At 43.7% G+C, this 18,887-nt stretch overlaps 2 protein-coding genes across 2 annotated transcripts; both read right to left on the reverse strand.

Annotated features, from left to right (window-relative positions):
- Positions 1 to 293: 293 nt before the first annotated feature.
- LOC309340102 (uncharacterized protein) lies at positions 294 to 8,402 on the reverse strand. The gene is made up of 6 exons (XM_081858636.1): positions 8,228 to 8,402; positions 5,357 to 5,484; positions 4,466 to 4,618; positions 3,756 to 3,911; positions 2,092 to 2,238; positions 294 to 637 (listed from the first exon to the last, which is right to left on the reverse strand). The coding sequence occupies exons 2-6, from the start codon at positions 5,436 to 5,438 to the stop codon at positions 465 to 467; spliced, it is 711 nt and encodes a 236-aa protein (XP_081714762.1). The 5' UTR covers positions 5,439 to 5,484; positions 8,228 to 8,402; the 3' UTR covers positions 294 to 464.
- Positions 8,403 to 13,882: 5,480 nt separating this feature from the next.
- LOC309340682 (trefoil factor 3-like) lies at positions 13,883 to 16,127 on the reverse strand. The gene is made up of 3 exons (XM_081859563.1): positions 15,982 to 16,127; positions 14,469 to 14,615; positions 13,883 to 14,019 (listed from the first exon to the last, which is right to left on the reverse strand). Exons 1-3 carry the CDS (start codon positions 16,046 to 16,048, stop codon positions 14,006 to 14,008), a joined length of 228 nt encoding a protein of 75 aa, XP_081715689.1. The 5' UTR covers positions 16,049 to 16,127; the 3' UTR covers positions 13,883 to 14,005.
- Positions 16,128 to 18,887: the final 2,760 nt, after the last annotated feature.

Genomic DNA, 18,887 nt, shown 5'->3' on the forward strand with positions numbered 1-18,887 from the left:
TCCACCACTCTACCACCACCCCCAGCTTATATTTTTGACAATTCCATTGTTTCATCTATTTTTCAACAGTTGTGGAAACAGGGTGTCTGGGGAAGCGATTGCACAACAAACTCCATATATGTCTATTTGATCCTCATTCCAAATGTATTAATTTAGTTGCATGAACTGGCTGATGCTGGGCTAATCTTAGTCTCTAGAGCCTGTTATTTATTATTATTTCTAGTACATATGCTCACATTCTTCCTACTGGAGAAATTAGAACTAGTGTCAGACAACCCAACAAAGATGAACACTGGATACTTTGATAGTTTAATATATTTTATCATAGCATATGAGGACTCCTTCTTGCTATTTATACATATGGGAATGGAAAAGGTGAGACAAAAATGTAGTGCAAGGGAAATCCTGTGGTCCCTTATTCTGCAGAGCATCCTCTTCAGCCACCCCAAACAACTTCCAGTTCTTCATAGTGAAAAATTCCCTTGCCTCGCCAAAGGTTCAAAGCACCAGGGAACATTTTGGGCATACTGGTAATGTTCAAAGCAGCATCCTTTCTTCAAGCATTCATCAGCAGAGATGCCAGGGTATCCACAACCCACCCTTTTGTTTGGTGCCATTCCACACATCCTGGGAGGTCCTTAAAATGAAAAAGAATGAGAAAGAAGAACTTTTGACTCAGAGTTTTTTTGTTTTTGTTTTGTTTTTTAAAAAAGTGAAGCTGCCCCACAATTCCTCTATGAATGTGAATCAGTTTTTGTCTATATTATATTATAGTACTCTCACACAAGCTGATGAGGTTCTGGACCATACAGCTTTACACTGCAGGGGGGGTTACTTTATACTGTGAAAGGCTCCAAAGGGAAGGAAGGAAGGAAGAAAGGAAGGAAGGAAGGATCCCTCTATACATGGATGGGAGAAGCTTTCCTAACTATTAAAGTAGATGCTGATCTACTTTAATAGCCAGGAAAGCTTCTGCACCATGCAGTGTAAATTTGTTCTTCTGCCTATTTCCTCCCAGTATTATTGGATATGTCTGAGTTCTAGAATGTATAAGATCCTGGTATGTTCTGAAGTAAAGGAAGAAGATACATTCAAATGAAAAATAAATGGGAAAGGCTTTTGATATAAAATACTCTGCAAACCTATTGGATCTTTAGTTTACTTCAATTACTTTCTACAATCATAACTTGTTGTTTTTACAAGATGTGCTATCAGGGCCAGCACTAGGATTTGGGGGGGGGGCAGAGCTTTGGCCGGGTGCCCTTCAGTTAGCTCCTCTTAGCATCACTCTGATACTCTCCCAAGCTTACCAGGAAACCGATGACAGTGGGTGTGAGTGGTTGGCAATAGCGGTGGGCCATGATGCTGAAAGCAGGGCAGCTCTACCTTTCTGGCTCTTCCTCAGACCAGAGTTGTTAAGAGCAGTACTAGATGAGAGAGTAGCAGCTGCTGCCATCTTAATCATTCCCAATGCCTCTGGGACTCACCCCGCTGTTTCTGTGATGGGGTGGGGTCCAGAGGCATTAAGGTGAATGAAGATGGCACCTGACCAGCACATCTCTTCAAAGTGCTTGTCCAAAAAGATTTCATTTTTTTACAAATAAAATAAAATAATTGAAGCTGGAATCAGCTGACACTGGTGCTGGAGACATGCTGTCATATCCTAAACACACAGAATTGAAGTGGTGGGGAGAAAAATGGGAAACTAAAAAAATTTAAAATGGCACAAGATGTAGTTGCAGCCCAGTGTCCTTGGAAACAGTTCCAGTAGCAACCAGACAATGCCCGTGCTAACACTGACTTGCCAAATACAATCAGAATATTCAAAATACAGAGGGCAAAATCCTCATAATTCCATTACTTTTATTTCTGGGAAATATGGATTTTGCAATAAAAATGTGATATCTCAACAACAAGTAAATGCAATATTATAGTCCTTCCAATATTTTGGTATTCTCATTCCTGATTTCAGGACAGAATCTCCAAGGACATGGATCAAGATGCTGTCCCTACACAGCTCTCTGTAGGCATACTTCATCCCTCTCTATTTCAGACACATCTGTTGTCACAAGCAAGTTGCTGCTCTGTTACCTGTTACGGATGTTGGGTAAAAACACCACCGAGTACTAACAACATATGAATTGAAACAGCATCCTCTTCCCTGGCATTCCTTGGCAGTGATGCCTGGGTATCCACAGTCTTCCCTTGCGCTCATGTCCATTACACAATGCTGGGAAACTGTTCAGAAGAATGAATCATGTTACTATGGTACCAAGCTTCTGTTACTTCTACCGATGTGCCTTTCATGTATTTATCTGTTTGGTTATTTTAACCATAGAATACATGAACCATTAAAAGACCATGACTTAGGCAGAAACAATTAACAACTGGTCAAAGGGTTGTGCCCAATTCTATTTTCTTACTATCATGTGGATAGGAGTCCTCTTCTACATTGGACTGGAATTTGGAGGAGGCAGAAATCTCTTCTGTCCACCAATGTTCTAAACAGAGATCATAGAATTGTAGAGTTGCAAGAGACCACAAAGGTTATCGAGTCCAATCCCTTGCAATGCAGGAATCCTTTCCCCAATGTAGGGATTGAACTCATGACCTTGAGATTAAGAGTCTCATGCACTACTGACTGAGCTATCCTCAGCCAGTGAGGCTTACTGTTGCCTGCTTTGTGCTCTCTTGGGGAAGAAACAGACAGTGGCACAGGAACTCTCCTTTTCCATTAACCAGTCCTCAATAGGTGCATGCCCTGGTTATCTCTCGCTTGGATACGTGTGGCTACCTTCGAAGGTGACTTGGAAACTACAACTAATCCAGAATGTGACAGCTAGACTGGTGACTGTGAGTGGCCACCAGGACCATATATAACACTGGTCCTAAAGGATCTTTACTGGCTTCCAGTACATTTCCAAGTACAATTCAAAATGTTGGTTCTGATCTTTAAAACCCAAAACAGCCTCGGCCCAGTATATCCGAAGGAGCCTCTCCATCCCCACTGCTCGGCCCAGACACTGAGGTCCTCCGTCAAGGGTCTTCTGCTGGTTCCCTCACTGTGAGAAGTGAAATTACAGGGAACCAGGCAGGAGGCCTTTTTAGTAGTGGTGCCCTCCCTTCCGATGTAAAGGAAATAAAGAACTACATAATTTTTGGAAGACATCTGAAGACAGCCCTGTATCAGGAAGTTTTTTTATGTTTGATATTTTACTATGTTTTACATGTGCTGTAAGCCACCCAGATTGACTGGGGAAACCCAGCCAGATGGACGGGGTGTAATAATAATAATAATAATAATAATAATAATAATAATAATAATACTACAGTGGTACCTCTGGTTACGTACTTAATTCGTTCCGGAGGTCCGTTATTAACCTGAAACTGTTCTTAACCCGAGGTACCACTTTAGCTAACGGGGCCTCCCACTGCTGCCGCGCCGCTGCCACTGCACGATTTCTGTTCTCATCCTGAAGCAAAGTTCTTAACCCGAGGTACTATTTCTGGGTTAGCGGTTACATCTCTGCTGTAACCTGAAGCGTATGTAACCTGAAGTGTATGTAACCCGAGGTACCACTGTAACAACAACAACAACAACAACAACAACAACAACAACAACAACAACATATTTGTGACAAAGCTATTGATTGTTTACGTGACACCAGGTTACATAAGAACTTAAAGGAACATGATTGTGAATGGGCTTATAGTTCCCCTCTTGAATTTGGAGAACATTAACACAATGTCATTACCCTCATTCACTGGGGGATAGAAGCACATTGATGTGTCAGAAGCCTTTCGGTCAAAACAGCATCCAATCCTTTTGCACCTCTTGCGCGTGATCCCTTGATAGCCACAGTCCACTCTTGCTTGTGGTTCAATCATTCTCTTTGCATATCGGAGTGAAGCTATTGGAAAACATATGCCATGTTTTAGGCAGCTTGTAATGTTGCTTTCAGCCTAGGTTGAGAAATAACTCCTTGTTGGCTTAAATGAAGCTCATCAAAACCAAAATCCAAGGACCTAAATCAAGGTCCTGGAGCTTAGACCCCACCCCCTGGCACAGAGCCCAAACAGGGCTGCCTCTTCCCACTGTAGCCTGTCCCATGTGTTAAGATGCAAAGCCCTGCTGCAAGTGCATTCTTTATTTGAAGTGTGCTGTAAAATGGCACAGGAGACCAGCTGCTCTGTGGTGGCAACCAGGCTCTGAAATGCCTCCCCCAGGAAGCATGATGAGCACATCTTTAGTTATTTTAGCTATTCCATTTCATGCCTGCCCTTCACTAAATTCATGAATCCAGAGTGAACAACTGGAGGAATTGTTTGCAAAATTTGGACAGCTGTGTTTTGGTTCTCATATTGTTGCAGGAAGTGCGGATTAGGTCATGTGATACGAATCTAATTTCTACCTTGTCCCTAGCTACTTCCCATTCCTCCCCCAAACCTTTCGTGTATCATTTACCTCTTTCTCCAGAAGGTTTGAAGCACCATGGGACATCAGGCACAGTTGCATCAAAGCAGCAGCCCTTTTCTGTGCATTGCTCTGCAGTGATGCCTGCAGAAGTGGAATCACACCTCTTTCTAGCCTGGACATCCATCAGACATTGGCATGCATCTGTTTGGAAGGAATTGCTACATTTGGAGCAATGATATTCACCACTCCATTGTAAAGTAACCAAATGTGGGGTGGACAGTTACTGTGTCACGTTGTGAGCTGGGTTTACAGAAAATAAATCATGTGGTCCCTTAATACTTTGCATTTCTTCATGGATTCAAAATATCTCAACCAATTCACAAGGCTCCTATCTCCTATTGTGAAGAGTCCATCTGGCTGTAACTGGTTGAGCTTTAATGTGAGAGTTTGGGATAAGCAAATGCAGCCTATAAGTAACAGGAGCTTAACATTATAACAAGCAAGAAGTCTGCTGCACATCCATAAGATATCTGCCTCACAGGGGCTGGTACAGTCTCCTTGTCTTTGGTGCCAACATTATCATTTTATACAAACCAATGTTTGATCAGCAAGTGTGGATTGTCTTCTGTTCTCTTTGTCAACTGTAATGGCGACAGTGGTTGGGTGGGTGTCTATAGGACATGGCACTGTAGCATGGGTTTATGAAGCTATAATAAGAATGCCTAAAGCAATTTATGGACTACAACAGTGGCACTCAAGGTTATCCTCAGTTGACCTCACCTAGAGAGAAAGAAAATAATAATTTCTTCTATGGGAATTATTTTACTAACGATTTATAGATGACTGCATTTGCCTGTTGTTTTGTCACTTTGCTGTTCCTCACTAACTCGGCTTCTTTTGTTTATTAAGAAACAAATATTATATGCACTATATACTTACATGGTGGATGTCTTCTATTTTGGGAACAGACAGATCCTAAGCACAGGGCAGCAACCAATAATAACCCTTGCTTGCATTCCATTGCTATATCCAGCTTGTTCACTTTAATACTTTCCAAGAAAACTGATCTGAAATAACATATGTTTACATTACATTTATATCCCTAAATTAAAATAATACAAATACTTAAGCTGGTTCATTTATTGGTGAAAAAATGCTGTTCAGTGGCAGATTCACGGTCCACAGGGTCCTGTGCTCAGTCCTTTTGGGAGGATCCTGTTTGTCCACCTAAATAAACAAGACCATGTCCAAAGTTATGATGGAGCTAAATGCATAATAACTGTCAATTAATCTGTCATAACCTACATTTTGTAATGCAGACCTTTGTAATGCTAAAATGGTTGAGCTCGTTCAATGATCTTGAGTTATAGTTGAACGTTAGTAATGGACTCTTTTAAGGGTGTTGAACAATCTTTCACCAGTCACACTTGATATGGGTGAGGTTTAAAAATATTAATTGTCTCTGCATTTGGGAATGTGGTACTCAAACCAACGACAGGCTTGTAAAGTGCAGTGGGAGACTCTGATGATATGAAGTCCTCACTGTGACAAAATGCAGGAAGAATTGCAATTTAATTTATCTTTTATTTTTATTTAAAAAACAAAACAGGATCAGTTTCCTGAAAAGGAAAATGTGTGCGCAATATTCTACCCAATCAAAGCATGACACAGCCTACAGAGCTTAAACAGAGCAGGGGCAGATGTGATTTAGAATTACGAGCCTCAGAAATAAATGGTATGAGCATACACAGAGTGCACCTGTCTAGCCAATGAGGAATCACTGTTTGCACACCGATAGAAGCCTGCATAGGGACTTCTGCTAGTGCCTTAAGGTTTTCCTCCTCTCTACTCTCCATGGGCGTCCTCCACACATCACAAATTGGCTCTGGGGGGGTCAAGAGAAACCTTGGAAGAGCAGGCAGGAGAAGGCAAATGATTGTGTTGTTGGACTGATCTGCTCAGTGCTGCATTGAATTCCTCCCACTGTGACGTAAAGGGAATCAAGGCCGTGCTCTGTGTGTTCCACTTCACCAGAGCTTAGCACAATTCCAGTCCAGTACAAAAAGATTGCAAGCCACGCAGCATCCATTGCTGGCCAGGCCTCATACTATGGTGCACTTAGTCTAAATGCTAATGCTAATCCTTTTTTCTTCTCTTTTTTGTTACTCTAGGACCAGGGCTGGATTTAGGTTTGATGAGGCCCTAAGCTACTGAAGGTAATGGGGCCCTTTATATGTCCAGCTGTCCTTTGTCAACAACAAATTGTCACTGTTTTTTGTGTTGAATATATGCTATATGGTAATTTATGGACCTAATAGGTATCTAAAGCCATTTGCACATAACAAAATATGTATTTTATAAAAGCAATTGATATAGAAATGAGCAAACCAGTGATATTTTAGGGAGCAGGCTAGCAGGCGGGGCCCATTACACACAACACTGTTGTGTAGCTGCCTACACAACACACAACACTGTTGCTGTATGTAGGTTTTATTTTATTTGTTTTTTAGCTTATATTTTGGAAATGTACATCCAGGGTTTTTTTCCTTTAATCTTTTTTGGGGGCCCCCAAGACAGTGGGGCCCAAAGCTATAGCTTGTTTAGTATATACATAAATCCGGCACTGACTAGGACAACTAAAATTATAAGACTGCTGAGTTATATAGTTGCAGTCAATAATTGTTTAATACTTGCCACAAATGTTTCTGCCAGAAATTAGAACAGTATGGACTACAACAAAAAAGTGCAGTGTTTTTATAAACACAGCCAACAGGATAAATGAAAAATGTATTGATTCAGAGTATTCTGAGTAATTCTTGATGGATTGGGTCCTTGTGACATTCCTTTGAATCATAGAATCACATGTGGAAATTGAAAAGGAAAAAAGTTGCTGTGTATGTTCTATGTCCCTGCCAACAGACACTTAGCATTCTGTGGCCACTGAACATGTTGAGTCCATATCAGTCCAAGACTTTTTGTACTTTCTTGCTTTTTTGTACTTCTGCTGATGCCTCCTCCTTGTGTGTGGAATAATGTCATATTGGCTACCTAAGGATCACCACTTGGAGGATGCGTTTGCTGTAGTGTTGCCATCTATTTGGTGAATATAGGTGTACATGCCTCATAGCTATGTGCACAGGTCTGTGGAATGGGACTATAAACAATGATAACACTCCAGATCTTGCTCTTGAGAGTCAAAAAAATATTAAGCTAAAGATATTATTTCCAAAATAGTATAAAAAGTTTTTTGAGGCATACATTTTAAGCATCCTTTGAAACCATATGGCAATGATTTACTGTTAGGGTTCCAAGGAGTTGCTTAAGAGCAAGCAGGCCAATGCCTCCCTGCTCGGCTGTGAAGCCTTGCTTTTGATGCCAATATTAACTTTATCTGTCCAGAGCGCCACTCTCCCATGGCTGGCTCATTCACTGGCAGAATCCGTGAGTGGGCGGTCCTTAAACCTTTCCCATCAAAGCAGTTTCTTGACGCCCAATCTGTGCCTCCCCTCTTGGCGCGAAAGCTTACTGCGCAAGGAGGCCATGGGTAATGGAGGACCTCTCTGCTCCCCGCTTTGTCCAGGCAAAGTGTCCTGGCACCACCTCGCCTCCTCCGAGCCCTGAAGCTCCTCTCCACTGGAGGCATGGTTACTCTCCTCCGCTGAGGAGGAGCTGCTTCCCACAATCTTTGGGGGTTCTCTGTAATCCATCCGGCTTTTCCCCTCTCCCCCCTGAGCCGATGGCAGTTCCCTGACATTTACATAAAGTAATGAGCAGAGTAAGTAAAAGAAATACGTAGAAATTTTGGCTTACTTGAAATGGTGAGAAGCTAGACATAAGTGGCTTGATTCTGGTGCTGCTAGACCTAGATGTTAGATAACAGAAAATTTCCTGTCTTCTTCAGTTCGAAGGATTATTCTTTGAAAAATGGCTTTTAGTTTGCAGATCAGCGTCTAATAGCCGTGATGTCTGAACTGAGCATACAAGCTTCATTTTTTAAAAGGACAAAGGACAAAGGGCTTTTTCATATGTGATAGTTCAAGCTTTGGGCAGAAGGCCAAGCTTCCCAAATGTTTATCTGCTGTTCAGCTAGTTTACTGTCCTACGACCAGATCCTATGTGGAATCCGATCCAGAGGAACAATCAGTACCCAGATATCTCATGACCTCTGGAGCTGTACTGGCATCCAGAGTCCGCCCAGAAGGAAGCACTCTGTTTGGGAGGCAATAAACAGTCACCATCATCAGATGCAATGCTGAAGGGCAGCACAAAGTTGTTGCCAGGCAGATAATCATTTGGGCAGAGAACATAAGGCAAGGCACATACCAAATTCACTGCCTCCCAGAAGATACTTCATGCAGTGTTACAGGCAACTTTGTTTTCAGTGCCGCATTTATGTACAGGTTAAGTAGGCTGAAGCCTTGTGCCTCTATATCTAGGGGGCCTCGCCAGCCAGCCCGCTCCCCAGTGGGCATTCTCCCCTCTCCCCAAAATGCAAACCCAAGACTTCATGAGAGGGCAGGACAACTTGGGCCTCTAAATCTAGGGGGCTTGCCCACTCCACAGTCTCTCCTCTCCCAAAATTGCAAATCCAAGACTTCTTGCATGGGCAGAGCAACTCAGGCCCTTTGGGGTTTTTTAAGAATAACATTACAACTTCATTTTCCTAAAAAAATAATGCTTATTCCACATAAGGTTTACAAAGTTCAGTTATTGCATTTTATAAAATCACCATGGTATTTAACAATAATATCTTGTGTCCTTTAGAGGAGAAATTGTGAATTGCAGAATTTTAAATACCTGTTATCATCCTTGGCTTCATTTATAACACTCTTCCATTTTCTTCTAGTTGTGAGGGTGGAGGAGGGGGAGGGGGGCCTCACAAGTGGAGTAGCCTAGGGCCTCTCTTCATCTAAATCCGGCCCTGGTTGTTTTTGTTGGGAACCTTTGAAAATGGAACTGCAGCTGGTATCCATTGCAGCAAGATCAACTTGTCCTGCTGGTTCTGCATGGTCTATTATGGTCTGGCAGCACAAGCCACTCTACACTTCCATCACAAGATTAGGATGCATTTTCTGGTAGGTGATGATTTTGTATGGAGATACCAGACCAGATGCTAATGGTCCCTTACACTAGTATAGTCTATGTCAGGGAACTGCCATCGGAGCCCAGGGGGGTGGCAAGGCTCCCTGACGCTGGAGAGGGAACCAGCAGGGAGAGAGGGAGAGCTTCAGCTGAGGAAGTAGAGGAGGAGGAGGCGTCGGAGGGAAGACTCAGAGACGCTTCCAGCGAGACCAGCGGAGAGAGCTCAGGACCTCCCATTGGGACGCCCACTCTGCGCAGAAAGCTGTCGCGCGGGGAAGCTAGGCGGAGACTCACAGTCAAGGAGCTTTTATGCTGGAAGAAATTCAGGAAAAGCCCACTGACGGATTCTGCCAGCGATTAAGACAGCCACAAAGTAAGGGCTGTCTGGTCAGGGAAAGTTTTAGCCAACTACTCAGCTTGGAGCGGTGTGGCGCTTACGCCCAAGCAACCCCTTATCCCATTACAGCAATCCATCAGTCCTCGACGTTGTTTGTGCAGAGGAGGCATCATGAGCAAAACAGAAGGAGCCGGCGGCGGAGAGGGAGCCAGGGGAGGACCAACTCTGGAGGAGAGAAACAGAGATTTGGAACGACAGCTGGCTCTACTAGCGGCGCGGCTCGATGAGAGGCGGGCTCAGGATGCACAGGGGAAACCCACCCCCATTGCAAGGAAGGTACCGGGACTGGTGCATAAGTTCGGAGGCGATCCGAGGGACTACCAGGCATTTAAGACAGAGGTGCAGTATGCACTGGACCTGCAATATGATGACTTTGTAGACGAGGGGGCGAGAGTAGCCTTTGTGATCGGACACTTGGAGGCTGGAGCCAGAGAGTGGGTTAGACCACTGATGGAATCCAATAATGATGCCTTAAAAGACTTGAGGAAGTTTTTTTCAGCCATGGATCTGATGTTTTCCAGCCAAATTGAGCAGAGCGTTGTACGCAGGCAGTTGATGGCGTGCAAACAAGGGAACCAATCAGTCAGAGAGTACTGGTCGCGATTTGCCATGCTCATACACCGACTTGGGTGGGATCTGACTTCGGAACCGATTCAGATGTTATTTGAGGAAGGCCTGGCCCCCACAGTGAAGGACGAACTTTCCCGCGCACCCCGCCCGCAGTCGATGGATCAGCTGACCAAAGCTGTGCTTGCGATTGGAGCGCGGCAGGAAGCACGGGCTCTAGAGAAGCGGGAAGGCAGAGGAGAGCGTTGGAATGACTTCCGCATTCCTGAAATACCAGAGCAACCTTCCCCGCCAGTGGAGCCAATGGAGATCGGAGGCGCGCGCGGGGGGGGGGTGTTCAAACTCTAGTGAAGTTCGAAAGAAGGAGGGGAAAACAGCCAAGAGGTGTTTCCTCTGCCAACAGCCAGGGCATTTTGCCAGGGTCTGCCCTCAAAGAAAGGCATGGCAAGGAATGGTGGGGGCGGCTGGGAGTGAGGAGGAGGGGCTTAAGGAGCAGGGAAAAGCCAACGCTTGGCTGCCGACGACAGGGCACAGCAGCCAGGCAAACAACCAGTAAATGTGCCCAAGCCAGAGCCCCCCCGAGCAGCCATCGCCATAGAAGTGGTACTAGAGCTCCCCAACAGCCACCCACTCAAGATAAAGGCGCTGTTGGACTCTAGGCAGTCCTTTGCAAGTCACGACCATAGATGGGAGGGAACTCCTGGGAGGAGAGGTAACACACCAGACGCCCCCCATGAGAATGAGGATTGCCAGGCACACTGAAATTATTGCCTTTCACGTAGCCACCCTGGCGGGACTGCCAATCATACTGGGAATGAGCTGGCTGGCGCTACATGATCCGTTAGTGGGATGGCACCAGCAGACGGTCTCATTTGGGTCAGCTCACTGCTTGGAACACTGCCACGGGGGGAAAACCCTGAGGATGGCAATAGCCAGAGTGGCAGGGATGGCGGTGGGGAAGAAGGGGCAGGTACCACCGCAGTACGCTGACTTGCAAGATGTCTTCAGTGAGAAAGAAGCGGATAGACTGCCCCCTCATAGGCCCTTTGACTGTCAAATCAACCTACTCCCAGGAGCCCAGCTGCCAGTGGGCAAACTGTACGCCATGTCGGACAGGGAGATGCAGGAGTTGAGGGAATTTATAGACAAGAACCTAAAAAGAGGTTTCATAAGGGAATCAAGGGCGGTGGGAGGCAGTCCAGTGTTCTTTGTGGACAAGAAGGACACTAATAAGCCCAGGCTTGTAGTGGACTTTCGGGCCGTGAATTCTGTGTCGGAACCCGTGACCTTCCCCATGCCCAGGATTGACGACATTTTGACCAGGGTGAGGAAGGGAAAGATTTTCACCAAGCTGGACCTAAGGGGAGCGTACAATCTGATCAGGATGAGGGAGGGAGATGAATGGAAAACCACCATGTTCACCCCTCTGGGGGCCTTCGAGTACCTCGTTATGCCCTTTGGATTACAAGCGGGTTCGGCGTGTTTTCAATCTTTCATGCATCACGTTTTGGGACCCTTGCTGTACAAGAATTGCGTAGCCTTTTTAGATGACGTGTTGATTTATTCAGAGGACGAGGAACAACACGTCAGAGATGTCCGGGAAGTGCTAAAGAGGTTACAGGCGCACCAGCTGTGGGTCAAACTGGAGAAGTGCCAGTTCCACACCCGAGAGGTCGAGTTCCTGGGGTACCGGTTGTCAGACAAGGACCTAGCTATGGATCCGGGCAAGGTACAAGCGGTACTCGAATGGAAGACACCCAAGACCCGGAAGGATGTGCAGAGGTTCCTGGGGTTTGGAAACTTCTATCGGAAGTTCATCAAAAACTTTGCCCACTTAACTGCACCCATCACAGATTGCCTCAGTAGCAAGAAGAAGTTCGTCTGGACGGAAGGGGCGCAGCAATCTTTTGAAAGGCTAAAGAAGGTGTTCACTTCGGAAGAGCAGCTCTTGCACGTGGATCTGCAGAAGCCAATGAGGCTGGAGACCGATGCATCGGACAGAGCGGTGGGGGCCGTACTGCTTCAGCCGGGGGGGAACCAGTCCGACTGGAGACCGTGTGCCTTTTTCTCCAGGAAGTTGAACAAGTCGGAGCAGAACTACACGGTGTATGACCGGGAGCTGCTGGCTATTTATGAAGCGTTTCGACGCTGGAGACATTTGCTAATGGGGCGCAGCACAAGATCCAGGTGTGTACGGACCATAAGAACCTGGAATACTGGAGGGCGGCAAGGGTACTCAACCAGAGACAGGTGCGGTGGGCTCAGGAGTTTTCCAAGTTCCATTTTGAGATTCGTTACGTACCGGGGGAGGAAAACGTCAGAGCAGACGCCCTCTCCAGGAAGCCAGAGTATCTGGAAGGAGAGGGAGCGCCGGAAGAGCGACATGTGATATCCGAGGACCGATTGGTGTGTGGGGGAGTGCTGGTAGGGCGACAGGAGCTTGCAGAGGGGATGGCAGATGACGAGTACGCCCAAAACAAGATCAGGGAGCTCAGGGGGGCAGGAGGAAACCCGGGGGGTTCTGAGGAAAAGGATGGGGCACTGTATTACAGGGGGGCATTGTATATGTGCTATAAATGGTGGCTGAACTCAATAAAATGTGCAAAGATGGGGATGAATGCACAACAGAGATACAGTTCATCCCTTATACAGCCAAGACTCCCTGGAATAAACCTCATTCTCCAGCCATTGTCACATGGAATGATCATAAACTCAGGGAAAACATAAAAGTAATTGGTGTGCATTTCTTTTTCTCTGGCCCACTGGCCCATTTTGACTGCAATTCTTTTTGAAAGATGAGTCAATCGCCGTCTTGTGTCCTTAACAACATCGCTTCACACACCCCTCCCCTCCTTCCCTCCCATCTCTGGGATAGCCTAAATGTTTAAAGAGCAATTTACCATTTGGGGGTTTTTTCTGAGAAAGCTCTGGTATTTTCTCTGTTTCCCCATGTGGTATATTATGATGGCATTCTGCCCTCCAGACTCGCACCCAAAGTTGTTCATGCTGTGCACCTGGTTATTTTGGTAAACACTGAGTAGCCAGTTTTCTGAGCCAGTGCTTTCAAACAGACAGCAGCCTATCCTCTGGCAGAACAGAGCAAGGGCCACAGCGCGAAATGATTTCCCTACCCTAGAAAAACAGCTCTTCTAGCACATTTGATCTAAATTCTCCACAAATGTGCATTGGAAAGGGTTATTTCTTCAATATAGAGAAGTACTTGGCAGGCATGTATAGAAATGAGGGTGGGTGCATCTTACTAAATGTCTGAATTTGAAAGAAAGAGAAGGAAAGCAGAAATTAAGGATGCAACACACTTTTGCTTTGATTTATTGCTTCAGGAAGGAGCAAAGGGCTGAACAGTAGGGGGGGAGAATCAGAAGAAGTAATCTATAGCATTGTTTAAGTGGTTCAATTAGTCTCAGAATTCTGCAGGATCTCAGTTGCCAACATTGTCAAGAAACAGCTTCACGGTGATGAAGTGCCTTGTGCACACCTTCTTTGTATAGAGAAGTGGTTCCCACTATCACTGAATCCCTTCCTTATAACACACACTCTGGATGGAGAAAGTGAAAGAATAACATCAGCCACACAATCCACTTCATCAGAGCATTTCTCGCCTCAAGCATTTTTAAAAAATTCTCATTTAAACATATTGATGCATGTTCCAAACATTTCCCAAATGATAAACATAAAATAAATAGAATTTTAGTGATGAGAACAGGTCACTTAGCTGCCACTCAAAAGAGCAGTCCATTCATCTTTTTTAACCTCTTCCCTGCACAACACCAATACTTATAATTTCAGAAGCAGACTAGCACAACTTTAAACTGATTTTGGGATTCAGTCCTGCCTTGTGCCAAGGTTAGGTTAATGAAAACTTTTAGAATAATTTAAGCTCTTATAACAAGACATTCATATTGTACTTTTATGTGCAAAAAATCACACACATTAAATGTATTTGACACTGGAATCCAAAAAAGAAATAGAGCTGTGGATACTAACCTTCTATTGAAATGGGTTTGAAGCACCAGGGGGCATCAATCACATTTGAATCAAAGCAACATTGCCTTGCACTGCATTCAATTTCACCAATGCCTGGGTAGCCACAATTTTCTCTTGATCTTGCTGGAACATTGCATTGTCCTGAAGCTGTTTAAAGCAAAGTTTGATATCAACAAGTTGTTTTATGTGAGGGAGATGATCATGAATGCTCTTTATATAGGCACTAAGCACCCTCATAAATTCATGTACTACTTTGCTTTTTAAATACATCTATTTGATCTTCTTGTAATCATCACACTAATTACAATTCTAGTCACAATAACACCGATAATTTTAGTGCAAAAGTAACCCTGGTATTTTCATCATTCATTGCTTTAATGTCAGTCAATGTTTATTATTGCAAACAGCCAGCATATTAAACCAGAAGAAGGGAGAGTTCCCTGTTTGCCACACACACAGCCCCCACTTCAGAATGAAGAATGAAAGCACAACTTCTTAAAGAAACACCTGCCCTATCATTGCTCAAGAAAAGACGAAAAATTCTCTTCATTCATGAGAATAACACAATGGCCTGTTATGGCAGCAACATAGGTTTAATGATCAGAACCTTGTTGCTAGATTATTATGTGTGCAATAATAAGATCAAAATCAGTTCGAAAGCCTGATATATAGATAAACCAAAATTATTATTTTCAGACACATATTCAGCTTACCACATGGTTTTATTTGAGATATTACATATCCAACATTGGACATGGGTATATTTGCTTGTATACTTGGGAAAAAATGCCATAATATGCCATATAACAAAAGATTCAGTAGCTGCCACAAATTCCCAGCTTTCATTCTTTTTAATTCTATTTTTAATGAGCTAATTTGGTTAGTGTGGGCTGTATATTTGTTAAAGGAGCTTTAGAATATATGGACATTTAGAAGCCAGAAGATAGTGTCCATGGTTAGAAGACACAGCATCCATCCACTGCCACATGGAATGTCTTGGCACCAATTCCAGTTCTTTTGCATGTCCCTGATTTCCGCCTGTCTGAGCAAACTTACCAACATCCTAAATGCCTCTATGACAAATCTCCCCCCACCTCTTGCCCCCCTTAGAAATAACCAGAGAGTAAATGTGGGTGAGCTATTTTTTATATTCATATAATAAAATAAAACCAACTTCATAATATTCACACATTATTAAACACTCCTACTTCAGGTTTTCTGGGTTTCAAAATACAGGGTTTGGGGCTTAGAACATAAACAGGAATGAAGCCTTCTTTATTAGAATCGCACAGAAATGCATTCCTAGATAGCTCTCCAATACTGCCCCATCAAGATGACCAGATCTAGCAAAATATAAGGGAAAGTTCACCCGCCTTTTAGAACTGATATTTTGGCTGCAGTGCTACAAGCAGAACTGCAGAGGCTCGCACCGCTAGTGTAGCTTCATTGTATGCCACTTGATTTTTCATATAATATAAATGATAAAAGAAAAACTGAAAACGCGTGCACTTACGCAGCAAGGCATTGCTGAGCCCTACAATGGTCAAAATGGCCAGAACCCAGATCATTTTGTTTCCCATTGCAGCGTCTGTGATCAGCCTCAAGGAAAGGAAGGTGGAGAATCTGTAAATGAGAACCACACCAGAGAGAGTTTTGTTTTATATATTGGCTGTGTTTGTTGGCTTGGTTTCATAGAATATTTGCCTAAGGTGGTGCTTTTTGGAATCCTGTTCCTGATATCTCTTTTTGATTAAAATTAGACCATTAACACATTTACCAGCATTCACTGTGATGGGTTTTCCCTGATAGCTGTTCTAAAAGAAAAGAAAACTGGTTCAGATATTAAACTTTGCTAAAGGCTGTTTACACATAGGCAGGTTCCACCCAAGGCTCCAACGTTTACTCTTTAAATCCAGTGTGTCATGGGAGTGAGCTTTGGGATTAGACATACACCCTGTTTATTGGGATCAGGCATACACCCTGTTTATACACCATTCATTGATGAGCCAGGGTAGGTAGAACACATGCAGTTGAAAAGAGATCCCCAGTATTATACAAACCCATGTCTGCCAAATGGATTGCTTTTGCCATTTTGATTTCCCCCTAGCTCTCTGAACATGAGTGGTATGAAAAGAGGCTGCTAGAGTGGGTCAAGTAATTCAGACAAGTGTCACCTGACAGATTCCCTTTGGTTGGCAGGATTAAGATAGATGGCCCTGGATGGCAGGTCTTTGCATAGCTAAGGAAGTAGCCAGACTCTATCTGGAAGCAGTGTGCGTCTTTTTTCCTCCCACCTTTTCCCTACCTGTGGGGATGATGACTAAGATGCTCTCCATAAGAAATGTGGTAGTTCTGGTGGCTGCCCTAGAAATTGGATGCAGAGCAGTGAGTTTGGGGCATCTATTGAAATTAAGCTGCCCCTTCAGTCAGTATATGTGTGTAAATAAAACCATACATGGCAATAAAAATCACATATCGCAAAAAAAAACCCACTCACTTCAAGTGAAATTAAAACAGGGTACACACTTAGTCAAAGGAATTCCGACCTTAAAGGCTTTAGGCAACATGTGGAGACATATTATAGCAGAGAGAAGTAGTTCTGAGAGAAGTATTTCACCAGGTCTTTGGCATTGACTATATATATAGATATAGATATATATATTCCTTGGTTCTCTATTGTATTTCTCTGGTCAGAGGTGGTCATGCTGATACTTGCATTTGTCATTTTTAGCCATTTGTTTTTTATTTTTAAGCCATTTTGAAGCCATTGGAACAGAAAAGCAGTCTAAAAATACTAACATAATGTAACTACTAGATTACATTAAGGTAGAATTACATACACTAACATAATGTAACTACTAGATTACATTAAGGTAGAATTACATACACTCTACAGGGTTGCTTCTCCCCTTCCCCCCATAAAGACAAGAGATGTGTGACATTTTAATGTTTTTTTAATCTTTGTTGGAAGCCACCCAGAGTGGCTGGGGAAGCCCAACCAGATGGGTGGGGTACAATTATTATTATTATTATTATTATTATTATTATTATTATTATTATTATTATCATCATCATCATCATCATCATCATCACAGGACTGCAATGTGTAATATTGCTAATTCTTAAACTGAAATTCTGGCTACATTTTTTCAGTCCAAAGTCAAAGCTGTGGACTCGCAGTGGGTCTGGCTATAGCTACCGCCTATAACCTTCCCTAAAGTTAAACAGCATATTTGACTTGCATACAGTGAAATAAATCTCTTAGATTTAATTCTAGAATAGAGAGACAAGTAGTTAGGTGCTGTTTGCTCATTGTTTCTTAGGGGGGAAAAACACTGCAAAGATTTACCAGCAGAATGGACCATCCTAATTTAGGGAAAAAAGCTATTTGTACCAGAACTGTACCTGAATGTGGGATGGAGGGGGTGGGGAGCAGGATCACACCAGCAATTGCTCACTGTACAGTTCTTCCCATTTCTTTCTCAGATCAAAGTACAACTAATCAATGGGAAACACAGTCAAACAGAGAGGGAGCCTCCCAATTTCTTTCTTTTCTTTTCCTGATGGACTGCAACTCCCACGATTGCTCACTAATAGCCATGCTGTCTGGGGCCGGGGAGAGCAGGAGTTCAACAATATCTGGATGGCTGCTGGTTCCCCCTTCCAGTACTATCGTTAATGTGTTTCCCATTGGTTTGCCCTGCTTTTATGTTAAACAGCAGTTTTCAAGAACTGTACGGCAACTCACTAACAATGAGAAACACTCTCCTTCACTTGTTGTCCCAGGAGTAAAGGCAAGAATTTGCAGGCATTTGTATGCTATGTTTTCATCTACATTCCTGCATCCACTGTTGCATGAGATTTTCTAGGGTGGAAATAGTTAACAGGCTCAACGGCTTGTACCAGAAGCCTTTAATGTGTTACTGCTTGTGAAATTTATGCCTAGCTTAAATGGTTTCTTCCCTTTCTAAATGCTTCCTGTGGCCGCTGTCACAGTGTTCCATTGCATCAGAAGCGGTTTAGTCATGCTGGCTGCATGACTTGGAAAGCTGTCTGTCGACAAACGCTAGCTCCCTTGGCCCAAAAGTGAGAGGAACGCCGCAACCCCATAGTCACCTTTGACTGGACTTAACCGTCCTGTGGCTATAATGCAATCATGTGGCAATGTATGTGCTTTACATGGTGGTTTTGGCTGGTAGCTCTGAAGCTGTTAATCTACTTATATATTTCCTCCAAGAAGCTCAAGGTAACATGGTTCTCTCCTGTACGGTAAGTTAGCCTGAGACACAGTGGTCCAATCCGTGTCATATATTTAAAGCAACATCATATGACTTTGAATAGCCATGGCTTCTCCAAAGAATCATGGGAAGTGTAGTTCATTAAGGGTGCCGAGAATTGTTGGGAGACCCCTATTTCCTT

The sequence above is a fragment of the Podarcis erhardii genome, assembly GCF_964252035.2.
Source record: "Podarcis erhardii genome assembly, chromosome: 4".
Lineage (NCBI taxonomy): Eukaryota > Metazoa > Chordata > Lepidosauria > Squamata > Lacertidae > Podarcis > Podarcis erhardii.